The sequence below is a fragment of the Oculina patagonica genome, chromosome 7, assembly GCF_052425735.1.
Source record: "Oculina patagonica isolate OP01 chromosome 7, crgOcupat, whole genome shotgun sequence".
NCBI lineage: Eukaryota > Metazoa > Cnidaria > Anthozoa > Scleractinia > Oculinidae > Oculina > Oculina patagonica.
The window spans coordinates 13,827,217-13,849,521 of NC_135764.1; the positions used below are offsets into that span (position 1 = coordinate 13,827,217).

The window sequence follows — 22,305 nt, forward strand, 5'->3', positions numbered from 1 at the left end:
TCAGGCTGATGTTGAAACCGCGAAAAGCGAGCAAGCTCTCCTTCTAAAACAAGAAGAGGAAAAGACAATTCTTCGCAAGGAATTGGAAAGGAAAGAACTTGAGGCGCAGTTACAGTGGGAAGAGCAGGAATTTAAACGCGAAATCCAGCAAATTAAATTAGAACACGAGAAACGTTTGGAGGAGTTGAAGATAGAAGAATTGGACAAACAGTCAAAACAATGATATTAGCAAATAGCTCGAAACAGCCGTTTTAGTGGTAGATCGTTTTGAAAAATTGGAACTTTTTCGGTGCCTAGCTATGGGATGACTATTGATATATTCATGTTTCAAAAATGTGGAGTGGATGTGGCGTATTTCACGAGCTGCAACTGATTTACTGAGGCATGCCAATGATACAATGGGCGCCGGCGAGTGTGCAACCTTTGACTCCGTTTTATATCAGTTGAGGCATGAATTATTAGGATGAGTATTCTCTACCAAATCGCAGCAAATAAGTCCCCAAAACAATTAAATAACAACGAAAATAACACAACTAGTCTTTTATTGAAATTTGTAGTGATTTAAACGTATTTGTTGCATTCCATACAAACTCATATAATTTTCCACAGACTATATTACATGCAAAAAAGAATAGGGTTCACACATTGAGTTAGCTTGGGGTACATGTGGTAAGACTGGCTGAGTAAGAGTCCTATAGACCCACGTCTCACTTTCAAGCCGAGATTTTACCCAAATCCCACATTTCAGCCATTTTTGCCCATATCCCAGTCCCAGTGACCCAATTCCAATTTTTCAAAGGAAAAATAAGTAAAGCCGAGTTCGTATTTTACCGTTTTTAATTGGCCCCTCAGCTATGCAGTTTTTTTTTATATCGTTACCTCTCATACTTTGTTGACTTAACAAATCCGTCTAAATAAAACGATAATGCAAAACTGTTATATCGGTTGACCATCCTTCCGACATATTTACTGCCGGATAAAGAAAGGAAAGTCTGTCCTGAAATAATTTATTTTGCCACTGGAAACAGTTGTAAGCGAGCAAAAAAAAAAAAAAACCACATCGATGGGGCAGTATTATACATTTCTACTCGAGGAAAATAGGCGTTTACGTAGAAAACATTTCATCTGAATTCAAGTACTAAACGGTATATACCAAACAGTGACATTTTAGCAAGTTTCGGTAGTATACTCATGTTGATGCTTGGCATGGGGTCGGCATAAACAAGGCTACAACAAGCTAACCTGATATATCGCCGAAGCGTGCTGCCGGCATGCGGCCAAAATTGCAAGATTTGTTATATAAAAAAGTGGGGACATGTAGATGCGATAACTACCATTTATTTGTGCCACAATGGAACTTATTACTTCGACGGCGATACCGAGAATAACGTTGATTACAAATTAACTCACATTTTACTTGCGGCATTCTTGATCCGTTCATTTCTTTATCACAGTCAGAGCTATCCCAAGACTCTATGCGAAGACCGCGTTCAATTCAAAAAAGGAAAAGAAAAAAGAAAACGTTCTTTGTCGCGGTTGACGTTCTCACGAAACAAAGAATTTAGAAATATAAAAAGCAACGTACCAAGATTTAAAACGAGTCACTGTTCTAAAGAACCATTGAAAACTATAATCTCATTCGTCCAAAAATAGCGTTATTTACCAAAAAACGTAAAAACTATTTTTAGCACGAGTTTTAGATGTTTAACCCACGGACCTGAAAAAAATACCTGAAATATCAGCGGGTTCCAGAAACTTCTTTGTTATATTGAATCACAGCTGCTTACAGCTTCCTCTAATACGTTTTTTGTTTTGGTTCAGTGGGTTAGATAATTTTCAGTATCTGCTGGGCAAAAGAAAAAAAACTAACTAGAAGCCCGAGTTTTCTTTGAGCGAATAGTAAATGTTTTAGTACATAATCGGAGGATTGCGGTCCAAATGAGTCTACAACTTAATGTTTTCCTTACGGAGAATTCTTCATTTTTAGAGTAACGCGCGCGCGCGATCATGTTCTATCAGCGATTATAGTTCACCACTAAATTTTCTCCGATTCTGATTGGTTTAAATTGAACACGTGACGCGATAGTGCCCGTCCGCCGGAGGGCACTATCAGCCCATAGTGCCCTCCCGTGAAAAATGCCCGGATCGATAGTGCCCGCCCGTGACTGTTTTTTGTAAACAAGCCGCCTGCAGACAAAAAAAACCCAACCAAATTCACTACATTTAGTGGGTTTCTCGTCTGGTTTTGTTTCGTTTGTTAAATTTCGGCTTTCAATTGAGTTTTTTATCCTCAAAAGTAAAAATAATTTACGATGCTTGTTTTTGTATGTGCGCGGAAGAAAATTTAGTGGTGAACAATAAAGACAATAGAGTGCTTCTGTCTCGGAACTATCGGTCTGATAGTTGCCCCTTGGAAATTTGATGTTCTTAAAACTAGCATATTAGCCCTCGAAGCTTCGCTTCTCGGGCTAATATTTGTTTTAAGAACATCAAATTTCCAAGGGGCAACTATCAGCCGATAGTTCCTCGACAGAAACACTCTATTGTTAAAACAGAAAATAATGGGAGAACCAATCAGATTCGCGGAATTTTAATAGAACACTCTGAGTTTCTGCTAACAAAGATTTTCCCCTAAACTTTCAATTTTTAATTAGACCCCGGCCTTATTCATCGATCTTCAAACTCGCTGTGGTGAACTGGTTTTAGGAAACATACAAGTAACTTCACTACGCGTTGTCGACACATGAAAAAAAACTGCCTAATTGCCAGTTAAGATGAAGCACTAAGATATTTTTTACTCTAGATATTCATGGTAGATATTCATTCCTCGTTATTTTGAAAGGCGAAGAATAAATAATTATACTAGTGTGTTAATAATACAAGCACATCAGCTGGATAGCGTCTTCGCAACAATTTGGCGAATTTAATGTAATTATACACGAGTAGCAGTTTCAAAGTTAGATTTTATTTCGTGGTTATGATCGTCAACTCACGCCTGTTTTGCTTCAAGGTCAAGTTGAGTACACGACCAGATATAGATTCGTCTTTCAGGTCAGTTAAATGCACTGTTAACCTCCTTTTATTTTACTGTTCATATCTAGAACTTCTATCAAAAGGAGTACAAAATTTATCCGGCTGTGATATAGTCTATGAATATTTCATTTTATCGCGTGAAGTTGCAGAACTATGAGAAGAAAGGTGTAATTTAAGGCCTGAACTTTCCTTTTACTTGAAAAATTACAGATATTTTACGTATAAATTGCATCTTGAGACCTTTTTTTTGCTTATGGAGAGCAACAAACGGATTAAAAGTCAAGCAATAAGTCAGTTCTTCATATGGTCATCGATTAGGTTATAGCGATATTGTTAGTTCTTGCGCTGGAAATAAATACGGACAACCTGAATGGTGAATGTATTTAACAAAACAGTAATAGTAAGCAGGCAAAAAATAGAATCGCATTCAGAGCCGTAACAAGTAACAGGCGAACCGAAGCACTTGCATTGGGAAAATTAGAAAACCAGAAATTCTTCATTTTTTAGGTTTTTGTTGGAGGCTATACTTTAAATATTACTCTAAATATGATTTTCTTTTTCTGAGATTGCCTCGGTTAGAATTTTACGGCGCTGGTATCATCAAACGATTGTTTAGATTCTTATATTTCTTTTTTCCTTTGCTTTACTATCTTAGGTCTTCTTTGTGACACAGCGTTATTCTAGTCAAACTGAAAAACAGAATAATGTAAAGTAAAATAATAAACAAAGCTGTTCATCGTTCTTAAAAATACTGGTTGTAGGTTTATTGTTAGGCAACTCCAAGAACATCGAGGGCGAAACTGCTGAGTTCTGATTAGCTACATTTTTATTCGTTAGAGGGCATTTTATCGTTAGTTTGTTACTCCTGGGCTTCCTGAATATTGTTGGAAGACATCAGAGGATTCGAACGTTTACACAAAGACATTCGAGATTACGAAAGACTTTTAAGATTTCTATGCACATGTTTAAGATTTCCAAAGATCACCCGAGTCATATTTCAATTGAGTTTTTTAAAGGTAACTGAAAGATCATGAAATATTCCGGTAAAGTGTTCTAAAGATTACCCTTTATGTTATTATAAACGAAATCGCATAGTTCCGAATAATCCGTGTTCAAAGAGTTAAAGGGACGCGCAATATTAGTACACAAAAAGACCACCAATACTAAAATAATACCATGCACGGCCTGACGTTTATTCATACTTTTTCAACAAGAGTAGAAATCTAGATTCTGAAAAAACGTAAATATAAAAATAGCCCGAATTTTACCTCCATCTTTCACTCCTGTATAGTTCCCAGAGGAAACATTTTGATGGTCAAGATATTGCTTTTTTTTTAGTTTCAAAGTGGCTGATATTTATAGGAGAATGTTTTCTTGACATTTGGTATCGTTTGTGGTCGTCAGATTTTGTTTGCTTAAAGAGGTAATAACTGCTTCAGGTTTTTAATGTTCTTAACCCTATCGTTTTTTTCGTTATTCTTTTTGTTAGAAGGGAAGCAGTGTGATAATGGATAGAAAATTACTGTACACCTTGGTATTCGTGTTGATCTGGAATAAAAGGGATTGCACCTTCGCTTCACAAGGTGAGCATATATTGTCATTGCATGAAGTTGGACTTTCTTATTGTTATTCGTATTTTAACATTTGGCAATAAACTGCGTTAACACACGTAAAAGTTGCGCAAATTGATTATATATTGAACCCATGAAGAAGTAATCAAATTTTTCTGAAACTTTAAGTCAAGAACATAAAAAAATAAAACCGGGGGGTCACCATGCCCGTTTTCCCGCTACAGGGTCCTAATTCATGGTACGTCCCCGAGGATGCGTTGTCCATCCGCTCATGTGACAATTTAAGTTCTTTTAAATCAAAACTCAAAACTTATCTTTTTAAAAAAAACTTATTACTCTTAGCGATTTTTACTTTTTATTACTTTTAATGTACATTTTTAATTTTTAAGATTTATTCAGCTAATTTTAACGAATTTTTATAGATTTGTAAAGCGCCTAGAGCAGACCTGGATAGGCGCTATAAAAATGTTTTATTATTATTATTATTATTATTATTATTATTATTATTATTATGACGTGAATTGAGGGTAGCTCGCCTTGGAGATAAGCACGTGTACATGCCTTAATGTAGCAAATTCATTCTCGATAGCATATTTACCCTCGGACGTACAAGTGAGGGATGTATGCCCCCTTCCCTCCTCCCCGCTCCTTGAGGTTTTTACATTTAAATTTAATTAAGGAACTTCCTGCCAAAAAAAGTGAAATCCAGGAAAGCAGATCCAAGGTGACGGATCTAACATGGCGGATCAAATGCCATCATATGACGTTATATATTGGAGAGACTAAACACCAACTCAGTGAACGCTTCGGAGAACACCGCAGATCTATCCTTAACTACCATCAACAAAACGACCCTACTCCAGTATCGCTACATTTCAACCAACCTGGCCACTCAATCAACGACTTTCGCTTCATCTAGCTTGAACTGATACGCAGTCAGAAGGCTCGCGAAGCCCATTTAATCAACAAAGCCAAAACAGTACATCCCCTTGGCATTAACAGCGTTTTATGATCCGCGTCTTTTCAAGGCTACTGCTGAGTTGTTGCAAGCTCCTCTTAGTTTGTATTGTTGGGATTTTGCGTTCTTGGAGCTAAACTTTACTTCGAAAATGTTTGATTAACGCATTTGATTACTACATCGAACTCTTCTTATATATTTGTTGAATATACAGATTAAGCTAATTTTTTGCTTTTATAATAGTTCCACCCACGGCAATACTACCAGCCTCCGTAGTGCGAGCATTGCCAGGGTACAAACTATCGTGTTCAGCCACTGGAACTCCACCAATACACATAGAAATAATAAAGGACTCCACAATACTGGCCAATAAAGCAGACATCGCAACGATAAGACTTAATGAAGAAGGAAATTACACTTGCCTGGTCTCAAGCAAGTATGGAAGTGACGCGAAAGAGTTTACAGTCATTTTCACAGGTGATAATCCACTATATTCCAGATATTTTTCTTTTATTTTGATTAACAAAGTAATTTATTTCTTATAAGTTGAGTCGGAGTGCAGCTTTCATGTAACGACTGCAGGAAGGAACGTCACAGCATGAAAATAATAAACTTACCGTGGTGTTAAGGTCAAATAAAGCTTGCGTAAATTTGGAATTATTCAGCTATACGCTGACTTTACATTTTTTAAAGATGACCTTTATCCCAGCTTTACACTCAAGTATAAAGGCAGATAAAGAGACTTCTTTAAACCAACTTTAAGTCACATGTACACACGGTAGTGTTAAGATCAGTTTAACTACCTTTAACAGCATTTAATTGATGGTATAAAGTTGGTTTTCCAAATTTATACCAGATTTAACCACCTTTAATTTCATGTAAATCCCAATTTTTATACAACACCAGTTCATAAATTACAAAAAAAATCACGATGACCAAGGTAACCAAGGGTGGCCGAAGTTCTTCCGGAAGGCCTACCAGAATTGCCAAACATTACCAAAATATTTCCAAAGGTTTTAGAAGGAAATCTGCTAAAAGACGATTTACAAAATAGCTACACGAGAGATTCTACATGGTTGTTGTGAACTTTGAAATTCATTTGCTCAAATAATTACTTACATCTTTAGCTTAATAAGAGTGTAGAGAATAACGCAATAGTATTGAAATTATTCTGGTACTCGATTTTTGTACAACTAAAATTAATATTACTCGATCTCCTGATGCACTTTGCAAAGTTTGTGGATATTTTTGAAGATTTATCGTTGACTTTTTAAGGCATTTGAAGACCCACAACTAGAGCAGACAACACTTATAAGACTACATAACATGAGCACTGCAGAAAGGAAGCGAATGCAGTCTTTTTATGTTTTAAAATATTAACTTGTGGCCTACATGCATTTATTCCTAGTGGCGTGACTCCCTATTCTCATACCCCAAGTCACTAAGTTCCTTTGACTTTTAGATTGTGGACCTCAATGCTCTCCCCAACTGTACTATTATTACTTAAATGCGTTTCAATGCATGCAAGTAACATCGCACGTGGACATCATGAAATGCGCACCAACGATTACTGATAAGATGTAAGATTGTGCCGCAGTTCATATTCTTACTTTATAAATACACCTAATTACAATAACGTTGTCATAGAAAAAAGAAAAAAAGCTAAAGATGAATTAATTAGCGTAATTTCACAACTCAGTCTGGTAGCATTTACAAAAAAATTACGAGTTTTTATCTACACACTTTGAGTCCACTCTTTTATGATGTAACAAGATAAATTGATTCAGTCGTATGTCGACCATTTTTTAGGCCGTTTGTACTAATAATTTTCATACATGCGCTCAATTATTTCCCTTTTGACCTTTTACTTTTTTCTATCACAACCTTATTGCAATAAGGTGTAATTATTATTCACTTTCTTAAATCCTATATTCATTGTGTTTATATTATATTTGGTATTCAAGCACCTTAAGAGAAACAAAATGGCTTCCAGTGTGGATGCTACTAAAAGTGGTAACGGGGAACCAGGAACGACCGGGAACCGGGAACCGGGAACGGGAGTCTGGGAACGAGTGTACAGCGGTAATCCGTATAAGAGTTCAAAATGGCGGACGAAAAACACAGAAACGGAGTGATGAAAGTAAATGCTTAGTGTTCCCAGTCCAGATTATCCCAATATATTAGGACAGGGCCATCTGGCCTTTCAGCCAATGGGAAGGTCCGAAGCCGCCTTTTGGTTCACCGATCGTGGCGGACGAACGTAGACATTTGCGAACTTGTGGACGTGCCGAGGTGTATAAGAAGAATTCGAATGTTTATTTCTTTCTAGAAGGAATCTTTCAACAAGGCCAGTGTTCGAATCCACATTTACACACAACGTAACGCAAAGGACGGCTGTGGGAGCAAGGAGCTTGCAAGCTGATCAATAGCTTCGAAATACCTCATTTCGAAAATCAAATTATGTTTTATTGAAATGCAGTCGAATAGTAGGGTAAGTCATAATATGCTGTATTTTCCACTACAGTTGCGGGATTGGTTTCATTTGACAGGATGGAACCTATGTGTTGCGTAACATTAGCAGATATATATTGGCTTGGTTGGTTATCCGATCAATCATACGTTCGTAAATTATTGCGTGCTAGTCATATTTATGTATTGTCCCACTCTCGTTAACAAAGTTCCCAAGTACATCTATCTCTTGACTTAAAAACAATTCTTTTTTCTGGCATTTGTAGGTTGTTAGATAGTAATATGAATGGTGACTTTTATTTTGCTTTTGAACCAAACAATTTTTGTAGGCAACACTGAATATTTGTTGCATTTCAGTATAATACAGTGTACATCGTCCCTGAAAATCACTTTTTCTTCGCACACATGGTATTGCATAAAAGGAGAAATTTAAATTTAACATGTGCTATTAATGCTGTACTGTAAATTATAATTGTAGTTCTCCAGGGGTGTATAATTACACTGATTTACCTTTTTGCAGCATCCACCGAGTGTTAGGATGGACATTGAAATAAAGACAACCTTGTAATGTTGTGAATATTAATTTTCTGTATATGTCATTCCCCAACTGCATGCATTCATTCTGAATTCATATCATTGCGAAAAAAATAAAACTGGTTGCGTGCCATAAATAATAAACTGCTTACAAATGATGTGTTGTGCTGTCCTACTGATAATTTGTACAAAACACATAGTGTTTGGAATTCATTTACAGATTCACCAAAACAAACTATGACACAGAAATATACCATAATGCAACACACTGAGCTTTGCACGAGGCTGTCAAGAGGTGTGGGATGGAAAGAACATCCCCCAGTCACTTGTACAAAACACAAAATGATTAGCAGACAGAATGAGAAGAAAGGAATTTCAAATTTATTTTCATTTTACAGTAGGTAAACACTAGTCTCTATTTGTTGTCTGTCCTTTAGTCAACTGCCAGACTAGTTCCCAGTCCCTTTTCTGTGTTTTCGTCCGCCATTTTAAATTCTTTTACGGAATACCGCTGTACACTCGTTTCCAGACTCCGGTTCCCGGTCGTTCCCGGTTCCCCGCTCCCCGTTACCACTTTTAGTAGCATCCCTTCCAGTGTGTGGCTTTGGTTAAAGAAAGTAATGTTTTGGTCCGCTATTTCTTTTTAACTTTTGTGGTATATATTATATTTAGTTTCGGTGAATGAGATGGATATTTCCACCACTATTCACCTCTACTTCGGTAATGAATGTATGTGTGAATGAATTTCAAAATACAAGATAAACGAGAGGCTTGTTCACATTCTCAACTATTTCCAATATTTAATGTTATGTATTTAATGTCATGAAAGGTCTGCAAAAGGCATTTCTTAGAAGGATTGTATTGGGCGAAAAATGTTTCAGATCAAAAAGTATCCAAAACATTGGAGGCGCTATAGCCGCTAGAAATCTCTAGCACTAGTCTATTGATTTAATTTAGCGTTAAAAGAATAGCCAATCTTATTACATTCTTGATTTTTTACTGGTACTTTTCTGCCTTGATTTACACCCACTTTCAGTTTTACGTGCATTGCGGCTTTCTATCGACATCCATTTTTCGACGTGCTTAACAAACAACACGGATCGAAATCTGCCAATCACAGCCCACAAGCATGACCTTCTGACCTTGTGAGCTCATTTGCATGAAACCAACAACGGTATGCATGGGATTTGATTGGCTCATTTCAAACAGGACGTCGATAGACGCTGTTGAAAGTTGATGTCGAAGGATGGACGTGGAAAGATAGCTATGCCCGTAACACTGAAAGCGGGTGTAGGTAGTTTAGCTGTTGTTGTTGTTGTTGTTGTTGCTTCTTAAAAAAGTATTTAAAAGGGCACTCCTGAAAGTTATATTTTCTTGCAGAAGGATTGTTTTTAGCAACATTCCATTTTTGCCTGCTGAGATCTTTTCTGACTTTAAAAATCTGCGTTATCTGTGAGTGTACCGTTTTTTCCTTCTGTTCTGATCTTAATCTCACATTTTTCTATCGCGAAAGCTGTAAATACAATGCTAGTTGTTTTCTTTCCCATAAAACCGTCCTTGCTAAATATTGAAGTAGTTTTGGGCAAGACAAAATAATATGGAGTTCTACATTATATAGAAACAATAAATTCTTGTTCATATTTGATCAGGAGACGGATAGCACGAGGGTTACATACAAAACTTTACATTCGAGTCGCCCACGTAGACGCCATATTGTTTACAGCACGAGATCACATCAGGGTCGCACTGACGTAAAACGCCTAAGCGTAACAAATCGGTGTTACAAAAACGTAATGAAATTTCTATGCGACACGATATCTAAATTCCTTTGATAAGACTACTGGGATAACACGATACAAAATGCGAGCACATGGTATCGATCACACGTCTTGCATAACAATAAAAAGCGCACACTCAGGTCTTACAACAACAAAAAGGTTTCTTGGTTTCTTGCTAGTGTTTTCCGTTGATAGGCTAACGTTATTGCATAAGTCTCTTCAACGCAGCTTCAAAGTCAGCAAATTTTGCCCAAAAAACACCATGTGGTGGGAAAATATTCCCGCATTTCAAGCTAAAATCGGTTAGATGTAAAACGAGAAGATATATTTTCACTGTTTTCTTGTTACAAATTGTGAAAAAAGGCTATTTTCATATTAATCATAACTATAACAGAATTCTCGAATCTGATTGGTTCTTAGCACGCCCTATTCTTTCACCAAATTGGAGCGCAGCTTTTAATTATGGGTTAAAGACCGTTGTGAGTGTTTTGTTTACAAATACACGCACGCGCTGGCGGCAAAATTAACTAGAAAATTTTAATACTCCAAGAGGCGCAGCCGAGTGCAGTATTGAAAATTTCGAGTTCATTGTGAGGCCAGCAAGTGCGTGTATTTGTAAACAAAACACAAACGGACAGACTCTACCCCTACTAAGCTTTTAATCCAAATGGCAGCTAGTCACTTCGTAAGTTTTTAATATACCCATTGAAGATGAAGAAATAGATGCGAATATATGAAATATTATTTAATTTGAACTGCAGGTAAAGGATTTTAGGTCTTGAGAACACGGTTTACTTCATTTATCCTTGTTTTCTTAACGTGCACCATTATTTTAATGTATGTTCGAGAACACAAAAAAATATGAATCATAAAACGAAACTATTATTGTATTTATTCAAGTAAAAAGTTAAAAAACCCCTTGATGTCCAGAAGTGATGGGTAATATCAGAAGCCTATGGTAATACTCGTTGCAGGACCCTGCTATGTAGACCTTAAACATGGAAAAATACAGGATATTTAAAATATGACTTAACTTTATTTTCACAGGGACATACTTTCTTCCAAAATCAAATTTCTGTCTGTCGGAGTGTTTGACAACTTGGTTAAGCTGAGGGCGCTGTAAGTTACTATTTTAACAATAGAGTGTTTCTGTCGAGGAACTATCGGCTGATAGTTGCCCCGCGGAAATTTGATGGGGCCAAAATATTAGTTTTAAGAACATCAAATTTCCAAGGGGCAACTATCAGACCGATAGTTCCAAGGCAGAAACAATCTATTGTCTTTATTGTTCACCAGTAAATTTTCTTCCGCGCGCACATACAAAAACAAGCATCGTGAATTATTTTTACTTTTGGGGATAAAAAACTCAATTGAAAGCCGAAATTTGACAAACGAAACAAAACCAGACGAGAAACCCACTAAATGCAGTGAATTTGGTTGGGTTTTTTTGTCTGCAGGCACGCTTGTTTACAAAAAAAATGCACGGGTGCGCACGGCAGGGCACTATGGGCTGATAGTGCCCTCCGGCGCGCGGGCACTATCGCGTCACGTGTTCAATTTAAACCAATCAGAATCGGAGAAAATTTAGTGGTGAACTATAAAGCGACATAGTGTTAAGGGGCCAAATATTTATTGATAATTCTGTAATCAAAAAACCTTTCCGTATGCCAAGAGCAGCTCTCGACCCTGCTACACTTAATTCTTGGACACCTTGTTATTGGACACTTTGTTTTTGAACACTTTCAAGTGTTTACTAACAAAGCTTTATATACAATCTTCGTTCACTGTCTAAAATCCACGCGCGCAATTGTTTAAAATAGATCACGTGATTTTTCTTACCTGTCGTCAGCAAACTCCGACAGTGCAGTATTGACAATAAAGCACAAAAGTCGTGCATTATTGAAAATGTCTTCAGCTTCAAGGCTTGCAGAAGTGGAATCAAAAAAAATTTTCTCAAATTATCAACGATCCAATATCAATCGAAAAAGAATAACAAAGTCTAAGCGCTTCCATTTTCAAAATAATCTGAAGCCCAACAAATACATTTTTGTGTGCGATTGACTTGCTTGTTGCTTGATTGTTAAACATGGTGAAAGCCATCGACTTGCTTTGAAAAAGCCTTTTGCTGACTGTATTTATGAACAACCACACTGCTATTTTCCTCTCTTTAATGTTCTGTTTGCTGTCCGCTTGGAAAATCATTATCGCTCGTAGTTTATAACTCCATGGAGAGCGCTTCGCTCCTCTAAAATACATCCTCTCGTCGTTATTGTCTTGTGCAGTGCGTATCTAGAGAAGTAATTGAATATATCTTCGGGTAGTTTCAAGCAAAATAAGCGCTGATAGTGGCAACATCAAATTTCGCACTATAAGCTACGGCATTCTTAGCTGAATCATGTTCAGCTTCATGCAACCGTAGCTGCATACAACCGTAGCCCCTACCGCTCCGTCGCTATTTGCACCGAACAAAACTAACTAGTATCACCCTCCCTGGGGAGAATTTGTTTCTCATTTTGTTTTTTTCGAGCGTTGAAATTTTTCCGCTCGTATGCTAATCGGAAACTACGCCAAATCCCCCGTGTGTTTTGAAGCTGTTGCGCCATTATCAAAGTTGAAATGCATTTCTTGATACGACAATTTTATGAACGACGAGCTTTATTTATGTACGGCTTATTGGTGTTTTTATACTTTTGATCTAATCCCGTGTTATTGTGTACTACTAACTTCTTATTTATAAACAATATTGTTTGAAGTTTGTTAATTCGTGGGTTACATGCAGTGTAGTCAGATTGTATATTAAAAGGGTTAGAGTCTGTCTGTTCGTCCGTGTTTTGTTTACAAATACACGCGCTTGCTGGCCTCACAATGAACTCGAAATTTTCAATACTACACTCAGCGAAAATCTTGTTCATTGTGATTAATATGAAAATAGGGTTTTGAAAATCTCATGAAAAAGAAAATAATTCAAAGAGGAAGCTATGAATTTATACATTTATAAATCAATGGCATTAAAAGTGCATAAAGGTATTACTTTTGTACCGATTGCTTTTGACAGGAATATGCCTTCTAACTTAATAACCTTTTTACCTCGACGAGTGTTTGCAAATCTGGTAGATCTAGAGATCCTGTAAGTTGAAAAAGTTACTTAAGTATATTTTGTACTGTATGTATACAGTATATCTGTATACCAGAAATCAAATGAATACGTAAACTGAGATTTACCAGTGAAAATCGGTTCCAGATCCCCAGATTGCGGGCAGAAGAGAAGCTGGGAGCCTGAAACAGGATAAAACAAGTATATAAGCAATCCAAGTATGCATATCTTGTTAGACATTTAAGTTATAAATTTATACTCGTTATTTATATTTGTTCACCCTTCGGGCTCGCCAACATACTGTAAGACTCGTAAAAATATACTGCGACACTACACACAAATTGTAAGGTTCTTAAAATATATCTTTTATTTTAAGAACCTTACAGTATTTTGGCGAGCCGCAAGAAAGATTCAATATGCAAATGACGGGTAAAAATGTGCGGCTATACTTAATACTTCAATGTCTAATCATTTCCCAAAATGCTCACTTTTCGACGTTTTTTAATCATTTGCAAACTAGGAACACGCGGAATCTGTTTAACCGGTCTTGTGATGTACGAATATTATTAAGGCAGTTTCTGTGTCTGATTCGCGCGTTATTTGTACCCACGAACGCGCAGTTGGATATTAAAAAGGATTAACAAATCAATGAGGTATTTCAGGAAATCTGAATAATTAATCAAATTTTAAAGCCCAATAAAAGGGCGGATAAGAAAATATTAGTTTCCTCGTCATAACGCTAATCTGAGAATTTATTCTGTTTCTCAGGCAATTGTCTGCCAATGCTATTGAATTGTTGCCTGAGGAAGTGTTCGCTAACCTGAAAAACTTGAAGACACTGTAAGGATAACAAAGCACACAGAGATTTTAGAGAATTTGCAAAAAAAGTGTGCTGTCATTTTATTTAACATTTTATTTAACCCTATTCAGACCGGGCTTTTTTGGACCTTCTCAGACCGGGGGGGGGGGCTTCGGAAGCCCCCCCTATGTAACTTCCAGAATATTTAAGCAATCAACATGAAACTTATAGGATGTATTGTACGTCCGAAACTCTTTCTCTTGGTATACGTCACGTGGGATGGTGACGTCACATCACGTGACAATCACATCATGATGTCAAAATAGCCGCCATCTTGGCTTTCAAAATTTTTCCAAAATGCCAGAAAACCACCCAAAATCACTGCAAAGTACTCAAAATGAATAAAAATGTGCTTTAAACCTGTAAAAATGTAAAAATGATTCCATTTAAGTTGATTTTTATTAACAGAAATACGCAAAATTACAAATTTGGGAAAACATGCCTGTCAAAATGCCGTTGCCATGGTGATGTAAAGTTCCTGACACATCATTCAACCCTTCAACCCTACTAAATTGTTGCCAGATAAATTTTAGGAAAACTCAGAAAGTTTGGCAGCGTTTGGTTAAATCTAAAAAAAGTTATTAAAGTTCAAAGTCAGCGCGGGCCTCAAAAGCCCCCCCGGTCTGAATAGGGTTAATACATATTTAATTTATTTCATGATTTTGAAGAAGAACATTGTCAAAATTTCGGATGCAAAGTGCGAGGAAATGTTGATGCCTTTCAAGAATAAGAATGCATCAAGAAAATAAAGAAGAAAATTAGGGTTTGCAAATATGCAAATAATTCGCCAAGCTGTGGATTAAAATTAAGTATGTTTATTAGACGTTTCGAAGTCGAGCGAGAGAACACATTTCTTTGTCGTAATTTAATACATACATCGGACAAAAAAGGTGTCCAAAAATAAATCCGTCCGATTTTTTAAGCGTCGAAATGTTTTACAGTACTTTTAAGTAAGTACTTTTTTGGACGGCGCGATCACATGTTTTCAAAGACAATAAAGCTTTTTACTAACACTGAAAAGGAATTTTGGTTGTTTTGTAAAAAAATAAAAAAATAATGCATGTAAATGCAGATTAAGTGCCGATTCACGCCCAGGGTCAAAACGGTTTTGACATGGCAGGAATATTATATTGGAAGCTGTCTCTAAGAAATAAGAACCAGAAGATCCTTTAGAAGAGTTTGTTGCAGATTATAAGGCTACTAGGCTAGGCTACCTTGTGCTCCATGGTGGGGAGACACTGCATGAGATATTTAAGTAATGGCTTTTTTGGTAGAATATTTTTTTTCGCATCGCCATCCGTTAAACCTTGAGGTTGCAAAAAACTATGATTTTTCACAGTTAAATTCGTGTTACTTAGGCGGAAATTTAATTTAGCTTTGTTCAAGCAGTGTCCGAAATCTTTTCCCGAAATTTCTCTGAAATTAAGTGAAAAATTTCCAAAAATCAAACGTTCGAAATGTTTTGCGAGTGATGTTATATGTTAGTTTGCGTTTTTTAGTAGGTTACCAGCTAACCTCTTCACTTAAAAGAGAAAACAAACTTTCACACTACCCACACAAAGTTCGTGAGAGTTTTAGTATGTAACGTACAATCAATTATGTGCATACGTTTCGCGAAAAGGTCTCTTTTCCTAAAAGAATAATATCACAAGGAAAGCATAAGCTTTTCTGGAACAAATATATAGTCTTTGTGTTCTTCATACCATCAGAAAAGTGCAATCTGCAATTATAGCCTGGTTTTCACTAGCGACGCAAGCACAAGCGCGATTACGCAAAAAGGACAAATTTTGATCCTTGCGCTTGTGCTTGCCACAATCACAAGTATCAAAATACAGTGCGCTTGTGCTTCTGCTTAAGTCGAAGCTGTTTTCACGGAGAAATAAGAGCTGTTATCCTTGCGCTTGTACTTGCGCTTGTGCTTGCGTCGCTAGTGAAAACCAGGATAAAATAAAAGTATTATGAAGAAGAAAAACAGATATATCCTGGTAAAAACGAACAAAAGTAACGTTTTACGTTTGTAAGGAACGCTCGGGAAGAAACACAAATGGAAACATAAATTTCTTATTATATAGTAAAAGTAAGTTATAGCCAGTAGACCGCCATGAAACATGAGTCATCATACTTTCAATTGATCGGCCCCATTGCATTCTGCCCTATCCTTTGAGTCTTTGATTTGATTTACATATGCAACGCTTTCGAGTGGTATACTATGGAATCTCCCACGAGTCACTTGTATTTTCTTGGTATACACACGAGCCTAAAGGCTCGTGTGTATACCAAGAAAATAAAAGTGACAAGTGGGATATTCCATAGTATACCACGAGAAAGTGTTGTGTAACTATTTTATACCATGCCATAGAAAATACGCTTCCTAAATTGCGTTGAGAATACAATCGCAGCGCACGATGGGAAGGTTGGGTTGAATACCGTCGAATATACAACGGCTTTCCTGTACTCTGATTGGCTGTATTTTCTATGGCATGTTATAAATAATAATATCAACTTATCATTTTAAATGACAATTTTGAATTAAAATCAATTTCAATTACCATTATTTGTTTCATTTTAAATTTGCTAAAAAATAGTTAAATCCATAATGGCGCACATAAAAACGTTTTATCACGTATGATATCACAACCATCAGAATATATTTCATCTTGTAGAGTTAGCAGAGTGCTGTCAAATTAATGCAAAATATGTCCTATTTTAACAAAAAGTGGTTTTGATTGAACGACCGTGGTTACCGCGATTCATAATATAGTTTCGACCTGAATACTCTTCCTAAACGCCCGAAAGTGATGTTTACACTATTAACCGTCTGCCCGTTATATTAAAATCTTTTCATTTTTGCAGGTGGTTGTCTTCAAACAATATTCATAACCTATCCTCTAATTTATTCGCCACTACTTACAAACTGGAAAGCCTGTACGCTCTAGAATTTGTACTTCCAATTATTATGTTAATATTCCGTTCTTCTTTTCAGTGTCTTCACTCGATAAAGTGGATATTTTAACTTTAAATTTAAAGGAATATGACCCTAGATCAGACGTCCCAGTTGAATTTTTTTCAGTGTCTATACAGAGGACTGCTAAAAAATTTAAACGTCCTTCAATGGGTTTCAGTTTAATGGAAAGAAAAGACAAGCTCAGTTTCATGTGGAAGGTTTACAGAAGAAGAAGAAGAAGAAGAAGAAGAAGAAGAAGAAGTCCAGTCGGGTCGAAGTTGGGAATTTTGTATCGAAGTTCGGTAACAGCTTGGTAACCTCGCGGTCGAATCACGGGCGAATCATGTCCCGAAAAACACGGGTCTACACGATGTTCTGAAATCGGCTGTAAATGAGCCTCAATTTGAAACAGAGCAAAACTTTATTCGAGAATGTTCCTTGTTGGCGTTCCAACGCACTTAACATTAGGCCAAGGCGTCTCCTACAAATTAATGTTACCAAGGCTAGTCGCGAGTCCCTGCGTGAAAGCAATCTGGCTTTGATAATAGATTGCGCTTATTTCTTGTGCCGATCTTGCAACAATTCAACGTGCTTATTTATCATTCTCACTAAAGAATGTCCTAAGATCAAAGCAGTTACTTTGTGTTCTTTTGCTATTGCCAAATCGTCGCGTCGTTATTACTCTACAAAAACACGTGAATGGCTTCGTTAAGGATTGTAATGAACTTAATTTTTAGCTTGACATCTTGATGGATGCTTTTAAATGTTGCTGGATACTGATAAAATCAAGTAGCAGCGGTATGCCAACAAGGTTTTCGTGCAATTATTCTGATGACGTTATTTCACATACCGGATTTTGCAAAAACCAGAAGTCCAAGATCCAGTGCATAGACCGGTTCAATTGCTGATAAATGTATTGCCTCAATTTAAAGTACCCGCGCCGAAAATTTAATGCAATGCAGATTATTACCATAGAAAAAGGTTGCAGTATCTCTCTGCTAAAATATTTATAGGAATCGACAGCGTTGGACCATCTTGTGTCAACGACATATTAAAATAATTAGAAATAAGCGCAAAATCAATTTAAGTGCATTACCGCTCACAAATCGCTTTAAAAGCTTTCAGGGGTTTTAATTGTGAAAGCAAAAGAGCTATTTTCACCATATTCCCTGAAAACAACGTGATGATTATATCTAAAGGTGAAATCAATAAAAATTTTAACCTTTTTTGAATAGACCTTAATACGCGCGAATGGATGACTCTTCTTTACTAAAATAGCATGTTATTAATTCATTGTATGTCATAATGTTCGCTAAAAGGTAAAAAATATTATTTACAAGGCTCAAAAGTTATAAAATAAAAAAACAACAAACGTTTTCGACTTGTTGTCATCATCAGGGGAAACGTTCGAAAACGTTCGGTTTCTTTTTAAATTTTATAACTTTTTAGCCTTGTAAATAACAATTCATTGTATGTTTTTGTATCTCAGGAAATTTCATTCAAATGCTATTAAATTTCTACCTGATGGATTGTTTGCAAGTCTGAGCTATCTGAAGTACCTGTGAGAATAACCAATTTGACGTAGTGAAAAATAAATATATATTGTGTTTCAAAGAATCATATTTTAACAGAGAAAAACAATTGTAAAAGTTTATGAGTCCGATATTTAAATCTTGCAATAACATAAACGAATGATTTTTTTTATACCCTTTCACAGAGATTTCCATTTAAACGTTATTGCATTTCTACCTGAAGAAGTATTTGCAAATTTGACAAATCTATTAGAACTGTAAGTGAACCGCTTAACATCACCTGCCTTGATACTTATTTGTAGAAGTTTAGGGTTTTAATCCTCACACGTTCAAAGGGGATAGATTGCAACTCCTCTCAAGGTTTTTCTTCAATTTTTTTTTAAAGAAGATTTACTCTATGATGCTTAAACTTTCACTTGCTGTTAATTCGTCCTTCGCAAAAATTTTGATATTTCAACTGTGGTTATGATTTTTTAGTTGCCATAGCAATCCATAATTACACCGAAGTTTGACCAATGATCTTGTTTTTCGAAATGTCAAAAAAACTTTCAGGTTTCTAAGACGAAATTGAAAAAAATTGTATAATTTTACATGCCATTAGCGTTTTGGTTTGATTTTGTATTTTCCCGAATTATTAGAATACAAGTAAAATCCAAGCTGGCGAATCTAATGAGGTCTAATGACGCCATATGACATGATAACCAACAAACTTTGTGTCACCTTGTACAAAAAAAACACGTTCTACTTGATGCTAATTCAGTTTGCAATGCCTTAAAGAAGTCAGAATTAAGGGTTTTATCAACACCTCCTCCTACCCCCTTCTTTTGTACCAAGACGGCCGATCGGAGGTATGAATTCGATCGTACGTCCGGGCTCCGTGTAGTATTTTCAGCTGCAGGGTGCAAGATTTGAAATTAAAATTCGATCGGAAAGCAATCTTATATTTTTGCCACACCATAATAATCGCATATGATGACAAATTGATTTGTACAAGTTTGTTAGGAACAGAGTTTACCATAGCAACGACTGAAGTACTCTTTTGTTTTCAAACAAAGCTAGCCAAGCCTACTCTGGACCCAAAGTCGCCGTAACTTTGGGCGACTTTAGGCGATTTTAGCCTATTTTGTCCAAAATTACGGGCGATTTTGGGCGATTTAAGGCAATTTTGGGCGATTTTGTGCGACTTTAGGCAATTTTAAGTGACCAACCTAAGTACAGTTGTGGTATACATGTACATGGGAATCATAAAGCATTGTTACAGAATATATCTATACTATCTATAAAACACCTTAGAACGACTTAAGGTGACTTTCGGCGACTTTGGGCGATTTTGGGTCCCAAAGTAGGCCTTAGCCAGTTTTCTCGAATTTTATTCAGAGCTTTGTAAAAGTGGTTTGCATGGTTTACATGGAGTTCAATTTTTGAAAAAATCTGCACGAAGATGTTTTGAGAAAATTGTCATCTGATTTTGTCAGTTGTTTTGTAGCGAAACAGCCAAAGTTCTATGCTATTCTCTGATGCTTGTATTACTTTTATACTCCTGCAATCGACTGAAATATGAGGTAAAATCGTTACTCTTCCTATGACCACATTGCAAAAAAAAAAAAAACATTTTTTTTTAAAAAATGGACGCCTTTATTCTGTTTCTAGTTCCGTTAACGCAGCCTTTAAAAATTAAATATTTTGAACTGCATACAACTTCTTTTGTCTATTAAAGTATTTACCATCGCTACGCAAAAAGGGAGCAGGTACGGTTTATTCTTTTCTTGAAATATCTCGACTGCTTAGTACGGGAACCTCACAAAACCTTTGGCAAACATTTTCAAAAACCTGCTAAAGATGTTCTTAAACTTCTCCCCTGGTAAACAAACCAGTATACATGAAGTATAAATGAAGATAATGTTTCAGACTAGATGTCGAGAAAATCAGCCTTGTGTTAAAGCAAAGAATACCACAAGCGTTGCTGCGCTAACCTCGGTCGCAACAAACATGAAATTTACAAAACTGTTGATTGTATGTATGTCTTTAATATGCTGTACTTTGGCAAAAAAAAAAACGAAAACTCTCCTACGGTCGAATTTTCATTTTCAACTCGAACCCTTAGGCTAAAACAACTACATCGCACCTTCTTAAATATCAGAAATAGTAACATTTCCACAATATCCCCTTTTTTGTCGAAAACTTGTCCAGAAAAGACCAACTTTATGAATATAATTTTGCGAGAAATGTTTATGTCAATTTTACTGAGTTCAGAAAAAGGTTTACACTAAAGACCTTACTGTTTTATTAGGGCTATAAAATCATCAGTACTAGTAAATCTTATGTTAATAAATTAACAACCATGATAAGTAACCATGTCAATAGGTCGTTTGCTAAATTAGCTGGACCACGCTGCCTAAAAACAAAAGAAAAAAACGACCTAACCGACTTTTGAAAGGTAACATAATTACTGGTGTACCAGTAGTTTTCATTGTGGCCTTGAATCAAAGATCGAATTGGAATTTAGAAGTTTTGTTTTTTGTGAAGGGAGGGAAACTGGAGAACCCGGAGAAAAACCCTCGAAGAAACGACGAGAACCAACAACAAACTCAACCCACATATGACGCCGGGTCCGGTAAACGAACCCTGGCCACATTGGTGGGAAGCGAGCGCTCTCACCACTGCGCTATTCCTGCTCCCCGCGAAAAACCGAGGTTAGTATTCTTATCCAATCTATTAGAGTCGTAATTGATTCACTTATAAAATAATTTTTTTTTCGGCAGGGATTTGTCCTCAAATGCTATAACATTTCTTCCAGCTAGAGTATTTAACAGTCAAAAACATCTTGTGACACTGTAGGTGAAGCAACATACAAAACCTGCTTTATAATCATTTGTCAAAATTAAAGATTTAACAACTAGTCGTTAAACTAGTAAAAAATGTAAGGTAAGGTAAAGTCTGCTTCGAGCCTAGTGGCCCATACAGGCCGGAGCTTATCCCGGTTTCCGTAGCATTAAGCGACTGAGAGTATTGCTACTCCCCCCTGGATGGGATGCTAGTCCATCGCAGGGTTACCCCCCAGCAGTAAATTCGCCGGTACCCATTTGTACACCTGGGTGGAGAGAGGCACTGTGAGAGTAAAGTGTCTTGCCCAAGAACACAACGCATTGCCCCGGCCAGGCCTCGAACCCGGGCCGTTCGACTCGGAGGCGATCGCGCTAACCATTAGGCCACCGTGCCTCCCAAACTAGTAAAAAATGTAGACTAAGAATATTTTGTTAGCTAGAGTCCGTCGTTGAAATCCGTGATAGCAATGTTTGGGTAAATTGGTTGCCTTTAAACCCGCTTTGATTTGAATCTGGCACGAACGAGCGACTGCATGATAGCGAGTCCATAAAAGCAGAAAAAGCCGTGAGCCGTTTGCGCTATCTATATTAAACGTGGCTTTAATTTATTCCACTGGCAGCCTTGATAAACATAAGCACTGTACTCTGGAATGCCGCAACCGTTTTTTTTTTTTTGCATAACAATTACTTCGCCCAGATGAGCGTTGT

At 36.6% G+C, this 22,305-nt stretch overlaps 2 protein-coding genes and 1 long non-coding RNA gene across 3 annotated transcripts in view; all 3 read left to right on the forward strand.

The window, feature by feature from the left end:
• Positions 1-223, forward strand: part of LOC144659222 (uncharacterized) — a 5,070-nt gene extending 4,847 nt beyond the window's left edge. The window contains exon 5 of the mRNA XM_078519654.1: positions 5-223. Within this exon, the coding sequence (XP_078375780.1) occupies positions 5-223 (219 nt within the window). The remainder of the gene's footprint in view (positions 1-4) is intronic.
• A 2,744-nt stretch (positions 224-2,967) lies between these two features.
• LOC144661766 (uncharacterized) lies at positions 2,968-21,497 on the forward strand. Its single transcript, XM_078522597.1, has 5 exons — positions 2,968-3,051; positions 3,689-3,739; positions 4,523-4,616; positions 5,806-6,039; positions 21,299-21,497. The coding sequence occupies exons 3-5, from the start codon at positions 4,541-4,543 to the stop codon at positions 21,373-21,375; spliced, it is 387 nt and encodes a 128-aa protein (XP_078378723.1). The 5' UTR covers positions 2,968-3,051; positions 3,689-3,739; positions 4,523-4,540; the 3' UTR covers positions 21,376-21,497.
• Positions 13,403-18,805, forward strand: LOC144660922 (uncharacterized). Its single transcript, XR_013572177.1, has 4 exons — positions 13,403-13,470; positions 14,206-14,277; positions 17,150-17,221; positions 18,730-18,805. It is a non-coding gene; the product is annotated as an uncharacterized LOC144660922 (long non-coding RNA).
• Positions 21,498-22,305: the final 808 nt, after the last annotated feature.

What these genes read in the sequence shown, in the direction of transcription:
- LOC144661766 (XM_078522597.1), top strand. Translation starts at nt 4,541, where the DNA reads ATGGATAGAAAATTACTGTACACCTTGGTATTCGTGTTGATCTGGAAT. An exon ending in TTGCACCTTCGCTTCACAAG is followed by an intron (nt 4,617 to 5,805) that starts GTGAGCATATAT and finishes CTTTTATAATAG; the next exon opens with TTCCACCCACGGCAATACTA. An exon ending in GTTTACAGTCATTTTCACAG is followed by an intron (nt 6,040 to 21,298) that starts GTGATAATCCAC and finishes TTTTTTGTGAAG; the next exon opens with GGAGGGAAACTGGAGAACCC.